This window comes from Piliocolobus tephrosceles, chromosome 21 (genome assembly GCF_002776525.5).
Source record: "Piliocolobus tephrosceles isolate RC106 chromosome 21, ASM277652v3, whole genome shotgun sequence".
Classification (NCBI taxonomy): Eukaryota; Metazoa; Chordata; class Mammalia; order Primates; family Cercopithecidae; genus Piliocolobus; species Piliocolobus tephrosceles.
In genome coordinates this window covers 1,958,980-1,968,572 of record NC_045454.1, presented here as the reverse complement: position 1 = coordinate 1,968,572, position 9,593 = coordinate 1,958,980, and the positions used below count along the sequence as shown (strand labels likewise).

General features: G+C 60.9%; 1 protein-coding gene across 1 annotated transcript in view; it reads right to left on the bottom strand.

The window, feature by feature from the left end:
- The window catches only part of ZNF628 (zinc finger protein 628), a 7,721-nt gene extending 752 nt beyond the window's left edge, over window positions 1-6,969 (bottom strand). Inside the window, exons 1-3 of the mRNA XM_023184396.3 lie at window positions 6,893-6,969; window positions 6,666-6,826; window positions 1-2,539 (exon numbers count right to left, since the gene is read on the bottom strand). The exon at window positions 1-2,539 is cut by the window's left edge and continues 752 nt beyond it. Of these exons, the coding sequence (XP_023040164.3) occupies window positions 1-2,539; window positions 6,666-6,826; window positions 6,893-6,969 (2,777 nt within the window). The remainder of the gene's footprint in view (window positions 2,540-6,665; window positions 6,827-6,892) is intronic.
- Between the last annotated feature and the right edge of the window lie 2,624 nt (window positions 6,970-9,593).

The window sequence follows — 9,593 nt, the reverse complement described above, 5'->3', positions numbered from 1 at the left end:
AGCTGGACCGTGGTCACCTCCTGTGCTGGCTGGAGCTGGACCGTGGTTACTTCTGGGGCTGGCCGGAGGGACTGGAGCTGCACCCCACTCATTTCCTGTGGCCCTGCCTCCCCACCCCCTACATTCTGCAGAACGATGAGGCTCTGCGCTGCCCCGCTGGCCCCTGCGCTGGCCGCTCCCTGCACCCCTAGACCCCCAGGGCCTGGCAGCCAGACCACTCCCGCCCCCTGGCCCGCTTTCCCCACTGCCCGCGGGCCCTGCCTTGCACGGCCGCTCCCAGCCCCAGCACTGGAGGAGGGCAGCAGGATGAGCTTGGGAGGTGCGGGAGGGGGCGGAGGGGTAGGGGGTTGCACGCTGCTAGGGATCAGCTGGAGGCCCTGGGCAGTTTGCACCAGGAGGAACGTCTGAGAGTTGGGCGCTGCTGGCCCCAAGCTCGGGGCCTGGGCCGTGCCCCCCGCCACCTCGAGGGAGAGCGTGGCCTGGAGGTGGGGCAGGACGTGGACATCTTGGGTGGCTGGCGGGGCCCGGGCGGCAGCCAGTGGAGCAGGGGGCTGGGAGCCGGCGGCGGGGGCTGTGGTGCTGGGAGCCGTGTTGGCCGGGGCGTGCGTCCTCAGGTGCCGCTGCAGGTAGGCGGCCATAACGAAGCCGCGACCGCAGACGGGGCAGGTGAAGGGGCGCTCGGCTGAGTGTGTGCGCTGGTGCAGCAGCAGGTTGGAGGAGTGGGTGAAGGTCTTGGGGCAGAGCGGACAGCGGAAGGGCCGCTCGCCCGTGTGCACACGCTGGTGCTGCCGCAGGTTGGAGGTCTGCGCGAAGCTCTTGCCGCAGACACCGCAGGCGTGGGGCCTCTCGCCAGTGTGCACGTGGCGGTGGCGACGCAGGCACGACGTGTTGCGGAAGGCCTTGCCACACTCCCCGCAGGCGTAGGGCCGCTCGCCCGAGTGCAGCCGCAGGTGGTACTGGTAGTGGGACGACCATTTGAAGGTGAGGCCGCACTGGCCGCAGGTGAAGGCCCGCAGGCCGGTGTGCACGCGCTGGTGGATAGCCAGCAGGGAGGAGCGCTTGAAGGCCTTGCCGCACTCGCCGCACTGGTAGGGCCGCTCGCCCGTGTGGTCCCGCAGGTGGTAGCGCAGCCCGGAGGAGCCCTTGAAGGCCTTGCCGCACTCGGCACATTTGTAGGGCCGCTCCGCAGACGCGGGGGCGGACGGGGGTGGTGGCGGGGCGGCGGCGGCAGGCGCCAGCGGTTCCTGGGGGCAGGTCACCTCGGCGGCCTCAGCCTGCGGAGGCGGGCGCCCGGCCGCCGCCTCTTCCACGTGGCACTGCTGGTGAGCCAGGAGGCTGGCCAGCTGCGGGAAGGAGCCGTCACAGCTGCCGCAGCGGAACGCTTGCCCGCCGGCAGTGCCGTGGCTGTGCTGGTGGCGGGAGAGCCCGGCCACCGTCCGGAAGGACTTGCCGCAGGGCAGACAGGCAAAGCCAGGGGCGGGGGCGGCGGCAGGAGGAGGGGGCTGCGGCAGAGGGGACGGTGGCTGGTCGGCCTTGGGCGCCTCGGCGGGTGCGTCCTGGGGCTGGGGCGCCGCCTCCGGCCCGGGGCACGGCTGGTGCTCCAGGAGCAGCTCCTCGCTGCTGAATCCCTGCTCGCAGCCATCGCAGCGGTACACCAGCTCCACCGTGGTCTCCGCTGCCGCCAAAAAGAGCTCGGGCACCACGGGCGGGGGCGGCGGGGCGGGGGGCGCGGGCGGGCTGTGGGGCTGCAGGTGCCGCTGCAGGTAGGCGTCGCACACGAAGACCTTGCCGCCACCACCGCTGGGCTCCCGGGGCTGGGGGGGCGGGGCCGCGGGGGCGGCACCCGGGGCGGGGGCAGGGGCGGCGCCGTGGGTGCGCTGGTGCAGCAGCAGGTTGGAGGAGTGGGTGAAGGTCTTGGGGCAGAGCGGGCAGCGGAAGGGCCGCTCGCCCGTGTGCACGCGCTGGTGCTGCCGCAGGTTGGTGCTCTGCGTGAAGCTCTTGCCGCAGACGCCGCAGGTGTAGGGCCGCTCGCCAGTGTGCACGTGGCGGTGGCGCCGCAGGCTGGACGAGTTCTTGAAGGCCTTGGGGCAGTCCGGGCACGGGTAGGGGCGCTCGCCTGTGTGCTGTCTTAGGTGGTACTGGTAGTGGGACGACCACTTGAAGGCCAGGCCGCACTGGCCGCAGATGAAGGCCCGCAGGCCGGTGTGCACGCTGCGGTGGATCTGCAGCAGGGAGGAGCGCTTGAAGGCCTTGGGGCAGTCGGGGCACTGGTAGGGCCGCTCGCCCGTGTGGCCTCGCTGGTGGTAGAGCAGGGCCGAGGAGCCCTTGAAGGCCTTGGGGCAGTCTGGGCACTTGTAGGGCCGCTCGCCTGTGTGCGTGCGCTGGTGGTGCAGAAGCCGGGACGACCACCGGAATGACTTGCCACACTCCCCACACTCGTACTGGGCCGCCGGGGCAGGGGCCGCAGGGCCTGGCTTCTCCCCGGCCCCCTCCGCAGTAGAGGCCGGGGCCATGTCCGCGTGGGAGCCGACCATCACGCCTGGGGGAGGGATTCCGGGTCAGAGGCTCACCCCCGCACTGGGTCATCCCAACCCCAAACCCACACACCACCTCCCCAGGTCACCCACTTGGCAGGGGACCTTCCTTAGGATTAGGGTCTCCAGTGGTGCCAGTTTGCTTGGAACGTGAGCAGGTGCCAGCGATGCTGGACTTTCAGTGCTGAAGTGGAAACTCCCCCAGCAAACTGGTGGTCACCCTCCTTAGGAGCCTGGCCAGGTCTGAGAAGGCGGGTCCGCCTTCAGGACAGCAAGCGCTGCCTTTAGGAGTCTGCTCACTCCCTCCAGACTGGCAGGTCCCTGAAGAGCACACACAGAGGGGCTCTCCTGGCTCTGCTCCTTGCTGCTCTCCCTCTAAGACTTTATCCTCCGCCTCGGCCTCAACACTCCTCCCACTGCCATACCCTAAACCTTTTCCTGCTAACTAAATCCTCCTCATGGGGCCAGACATGGTGGCTCACGCCTGTAATCAATCCTAGCACTTTGAGAGGCCAAGGCAGGCAGATCACCTGAGATCAGGAATTGGAGACCAGCCTGGCCAATGTGATGAAACCCTGTCTACTAAAAATACAAAAATGAGCCCAGCGTGGTGGTGGGCGCCTGTAATCCCAGCTACTCAGGAGGCTGAGGCAGGATAACTGCTTGAATACAGGAGGTGGAGGTTGCAGTGTGAGCTGAGATCACGCCGTTGCACTCCAGCCTGGGCAATAGAGAGAGATTCCGTCTCAAAAAAAAAAAAAAGTGTCCTCGTGGTCTGAGCCTGGAACAACCTACTTCCCACCACCACAAAGCCTTCTAGGTCACTCCCGCTTGGTGCTTCAACTCCCCAAATCCTTAGACTGTAGCCCATCCCCATCTACCACCCAGCCCGCCCTGCCTCCTCCAGCCAGCCCACATCCTCACTCCCACCTGACCCTGCACAAATGCTGCAGGTGGCCATGACAGACACCCCCTTGCCTGGCCTTGCCTGGCCTCAGTCTCACTTTGCCTTCTTGCCCATGAAATCTGCGGCCCCCTCACCATGGCCCTCCCTGGCTCACACTGCGTGTCTCTGGTCCATGCACTCCGCAGGTGCTTCTTTCTCCTGAAACCTCCAGCCCCTCCTCTCCCCTCCTGTTCTTGGCAGGCAACCCTGCCCTTGATCATGCCTCCGTGAAAATAAAGGTTCGCACATTCTGACCACGATACCAGGGGTTCTCAACTGGGACAAATTGTGCCTCTGACCCAGGGACATCTGGCAGTGCCTGGAGGCATTCTGGGTTATCTGTTAACTAGAGAGGAACGTGCTCCCGGCAGCTGGTGGGCGGAGGCCAGGGATGCTGCTCAACACCCTACAATTCACAGGACGGCCCCACAGCTGAGAACAATCCCAGCCACGATGTCAACAGTGCGAGGTCCAGAAACCCTGCGTGGTCCTTTCCCACAGGCCTGACCCGGTGCCCGTGGACCCTGCCTTCCCACCCACATCCTCCACTTTTCCTCCTCTCCTGGACCATTCCCATCTGCAGAACCAACAATCTATGTCTCCCATCTTTAAAAACCAAAAATCTCTTCACTCCACTTCCCTGTCCAGCTGCGAACTCATTTCTCCATTCCTTCATAGCAGAGCAACTCCAGTGTCAACCCGCTCTTTCCCCGCTCAAACCCCTTCAGTCCCACACTGGTGCCCCCACTCCACCACGGCCTCGGTGGTGCACGGCCCGCAATGGCTCCCCTGTCACTGCGTCTGTGGCCCGCCTCCCCTTGGCCTCCAGGATACCTCGCTCCCTCGCTGTCCTCCTCCACCTGTCACCCCATCTCAGTCCCCAGCCTGGTTCCTTCTCACCTCCCTGACCTCTAGACATGGGAGCACCGGGGGCTTGGGCACCCCTTGGTCCTCTTCTCTCTGCCCTCTCTCCCTGGGAACCCCCACCCGCTCTCAGGACTCCACCGTCTACGAACAATGACTCCAGGTCTCCAGCTCTGTGAGACCTACCCTCTGAATGCCACACCACCTGCTAGACTGTGCCATCTGAACGCCTCGTAGACACCTCAAACTTAACGTGCCCAAAATCTATAGTCTTTTGCTCCTCGCCCCCAACTTCTACTCCATCCATAGCTTCTCCATCTCTGAAAACGGCAGCAGTCTTCTACCTCAGGCCAGAGGCTCCTCGCCTCCTCTCGATCAGCTCTGTCAGCAGATTCCCCTTCCAGCCGGAACATATCCGGGATCCGGCCGCTTCTCACAGGCCTCCACCTTGATCTGAGGCACTACTGTCTCTCTCCCAGGCGGCTGCAACAGCCTCCCCACGGATCTCCGTGTTTCCACCCGTGCCCTGCCCACCCTTCTGTTCCCAATACAGCAGCTGAAGTGAACCAGTCAACAGGGGGGGCTGGGCATTGCATTCCTGTGCTCAGAAATCTGCCACAGCTCTGGTCTTCGAGCCTGCTGACTTCCTGCAGGCTGCGGCCTGTCCCCTCCCGGACTTGTCCTCCTGCTATCCTCACTGGCCACCTACCCCTGGTCACTCTGGTCACCCAAGATGGCCAGGCAGGCCTGCTCCCACTTCAGGGCACCTGCCTAGAACCACCCCTTCCTTTCCACCTGTTTCCACTGCTCTCTTTCGCCTCCGAGTCTTCGCTGAAATCCATTCTGTGAGAGCTTCCCCGACAGCCTTGTTGAAACCTACAATCCCTTCCAACTCCCCATTCCCTTTTCCTGCCTTATTTTTTCCCCCCACAGCGATGATCACCTTCACAGCCAGGGATTCTCAGCCTCAGAATGGTCTGTGGGGCCAGACCTGTCCTGTGCACTGCAGGGTGTGGAGCAGCATCCCTGGCCCCTGGCCTTGACCCACTGGACGCCTGACACTGGCCTGTGAAGCTCTCCTCTACAGTGTCCACAAAGCACACTCCTGCACCTCCAAGTCCTAGCCGCAATGTCGCCCCAGGGGAGCACCGCTGCCCCCAGATGAGAACCGCTACTGTGTTTTCTGTTTTATTCTGTCTCGCCATGCTAGAATGTCAACGCCGTGAAAATAGGGGCTTCTGTCTGGTTCACTGGTGTATGCCATCCCAGTGCCTACAATAATGTCTGATAGAGTGTGTGCTCAGTAAACAAGTTTTACATGAATGAAGCCTGGGCATCCCCTTCGGACAAGCTGTAAGAACTTCTGGGTTTTTTTGTTTTGTTTTTTGAGACAGGATCTCACTCGGTCACCGAGGCTGGAGTGCAGTGGCGCGATTTCGGCTCACTGCAACCTCCGAATCCCGGGTTCAAGCGATTCTCTTGCCTCAGCCTCCCGAGTAGCTGGGATGACAGGTGCGTGCCAATTTTTGTATTTTTACTAGAGACGGGGGTTTCACCATGTTGCCCGGGCTGGTCTTGAACTCCTGGTCTCAAGTGATCCGCCCGCCTCGGCCTCCCAAAGTGCTGGCACTACAGGCTGAGCCACCGCGCCCAGCCAAGAACTTCCTTTTTAAAAGATAAGCGTACCCTTTAATATGTAAGCAGGTTAGATCGCGCCATTGCACTCCAGCCTGGGCAACAGAGACTCCGTCTCCAAAAAAAGAAAAAAAGAAAAAAAAAACAACCTACTGATTCTAACAAGCTGCACGTGCCTTTGAGAAGGCCGAGCATCTCCTTAAACGAGATATCCGTGCCCTGAAACAGCGGGGTCCCATTTAGCAAGAAGAGGGCATCCCCTTTAAAAGGCCGCGCCACACCCTTTTAGCAGGCTGTACTTCCCCTTTAAGGGGATGCTGCCACTGCAAACCCATCTCCACTTTTGTTGAGCTAAACTAGGGATCATTTTGAAGCAACCAGGACTCAAGAGTTTTTGCCTCAATGCTTGGGAAACGGCCACTGCCCTTTAATGAGATAACCGCCTTTTAAGGGAAAAAATTTGTTTTAAGTCAGAAAGCTGTAAAAATGCAAAGCCTGACACGCCCTCTCAATGCAGCCCCTTGCCCTTTAAGAGGGCAGAGCCGGCCCAGCGGGCAAAAGTCGGCGGTGAAATAGCGACCTCCCCTTTAAGGCACCCCTTCCGGTTTCACGCTCCCCCCGCCTCCCACCCCCAACGTCTCCGCCCTCCGGTCCCTCCCCCCACCCCCACCCCTCCGGTCTCTCACCTGCGGCCCCAATCGGGGGAACGAGGGTGGCAGCCCCAGGACCTTCTCGTGGGGGTCGACGGGAAGGTGGGGCCCCGGCAGCGGCGGTGCAGCTGTGGGGGCCGGGGAGGGGGGGCGGGGGCGCACTCCCTCCCAACGGCCCCCGGCGCGAGGCACCCAACCTTTATCGGCGGCCTCTCGCGCACACAAACCCCGACGTCGCCGTCGGCGCGTCACGACGCACGTACGCCGAGTTCCCGCCCCCGGACCCTCCCATTGGCTGCTCGAGTCCCCGCCAAGGTCGGGTGCAGGCGGTGCGCGGCATCCTGGGAGTTGTAGTTCTCCCAGTTGTGGTCCCCGACTCCAGCTGTCAGGTCTTAGGGACCCAGGCCCCGGTGAGCCCAAGGCCAGGGACGACCAGCTCGAGACGCGCGGTCGCAAGTTCCCCTTTATTAGTCCCGATTCCCTCTCATCTGCAGAAAAATCCTTCCATGCACCACGGTTGTACAAAACTCCCTCCCATGAAGCGGGCCCCGCCCCCAGGGTGTAATCGCTCCTGCGGGAAACCGAGGCCTGGAGCGCTTCCCGTCCCTCAGTAGAGCCACGTGCTCAGGATTTTCGGGCGTGTGCTTCGTGCACGCTCATCCAGACGCTGCAGAAACCTGGTGCCTGCTGGGCAAAGGTCCGCTCAGGGAGCCTGGAATCCAGAGACTCCTTACGGGGCCTAGGGTTTTCGTGGGAGACGGAACTGCTCCAGAACCCTTTTCCACACTCAACCCCCGCCCAACCCAGCGTTCCAGCCACATTGGCTTTTCTGAGGGTCATTCAACGCAGTTTCTCAGCCAGAGCACTAGTGCCATTTGGGATGGACTCATTGCCGTGGGGACTGTCCTATGCACTTTACGCTGGTGAGCAGTATCCCTGGCCTCTACCCACTAGATGCGGGTAGCATTCCTCAGCCCCGCTCCACACACCCCTTAGGAGAGCTCAGAATATCTCCAGATGGAGATCTTCGCGGTGGCTCACACCTGCAACCCCAGCACTTTGGGAGGCTGAGGCAGGCAGATCACTTGAGGTCAAGGGTTCGAGACCAGCCTGGCCCACATGGTGAAACCCTGACTCTACTAAAAGTACAAAAATTAGCCGGGCACGGTGGCAGGTGCCTGTAATCCTAGCTACTCGGGAGGCTGAGGCAAGAGAATCACTTAAGCCCAGGAGTTGGAGGTTGCAGTGAGCCAAGATCGTGCCACTGCACTCCAGCCTGAGTGACAGAGTGAGACTCCGTGTCAAAAAAAAAACAAACAACAAAAAGGAATATCTCCAGACATTGCCAAATATTCACTAGTTGAGAGCCACTGCTCAAAGGCTGTTTCTCAGGCCAGAAGGCCTTTCTGCCCTTAACCCATCGCTGCCCAGCCAGATCCCGCTGGAAAGCCTCCTGTGCTAGGTGGTGTCCCTCTTACATGCTCAGCGACATTTATCTATGTCCCATGACAGCGGGGACCTTTCACGTCTTTGCTGCCCACGTACTCCAAACAACCAGCATGGGCCCTGATGGAGAAGCAGACGGTACTTGTTTGTTGAATGAGTGGATTTTTCCAGCCTCCCACACCGTTTCCCAAGTCCACAAGCAGGCTGGAACTCAGGGCTGATCTGCGCTGATGTGGACCCACCCCTACCTTACAGGGTCTTGGTGGTGATGTCTCCGTGCATTCGTGCGTGTAAAAACCCCTGGCATCCAGCTCAGCCCAAACATTCCTTTCATGTCAGCATTAAGCACACAGAGCGGCTGCCATGAGGGGTGGAGACACAGATGGGAATGCGCTGCCCAGCTGTCTGCCAGGCCAGGAAAGCCCAGAGGTGCGGACCCCACCTCCATCCCCCTTGCCTCAGGCCATTTGGGTCTCTGCAGTAGTGAAAGGGGTCCTCAGCTCAGCCCCCCTCATTCACCTGCCCACCCAGAGGCATGACAAAAGGGATGGGACGCCCAGCCTGGGCAGTATAGCAAGACCTCATCTCTACAAAAAATGAGTGGCTGGGCGCGGTGGCTCACGCCTGTAATCCCAGCACTTTGGGAGGCCGAGGCAGATGAATCACAAGGTCAGGAGATCCAGACCATCCTGGTTAACACGGTGAAACCCCGTCTCTACTAAAAATACAAAAAATTAACCGGGCATGGTGGCGGGCGCCTGTAGTCCCAGCTACTCGGGAGGCTGAGGCAGGAGAATGGCGTGAACCTGGGAGGTGGAGCTTGCAGTGAGCTGAGATCCGGCCACTGCACTCCAGCCTGGGCGACAGAGCGAGACTCCGTCTAAAAAACAAACAAACAGAAAGAAAAATTAGCTTCATGTGGTAGTACCTGCCTGTAGTCCCAGCTACTCAGGAAGCTGAGGTGAGAGGATCGCTTGAGCCTGGGAGGTTAAGACTGCAGTGAACTGAGATTGCACCACTGCACTCCAGCCTGGGCAATAGAGCAAGACCCTCTCTCAAAAAAAAAAAAAAAAGAGAGAGAGATGGGCATGGCTAAGACTGGCGCTTACTCTCCATACCATTCTCCACTTTGCAGCCAGAAGGTGAACAAAGGTTTTGAAGTCAATGGCCTCAGGCGACGTGCTGTCCCTGAAAAGGCAGTGTGGATTTAACTGGTTTGTTTTCAGAACAGCCTAGCAGCCCCTTGGAGACAGTGACGGGAGGAAACTCAGGCCAGCCTTGTGTCCAGCACTTTCCAGTCCAAGGAGGAGTCTCAGGGACCCAGATGGGGAGGTGGGGTTTTCCCCCAACCCCCTGGATCCTCTGTGTAGCCCTTCAAGGGATGTCATCAGGTCCCTCATGCTGACAAGTAAACAGAATCAGCTGGGTGCAGTGGCTCACGCCTGTAATCCCAGGCCTTTGGGAGGCCGAGGCAGGCGGATCACAAGGTCAGGAGTTCGAGACCAGCCTGGCCAGCAT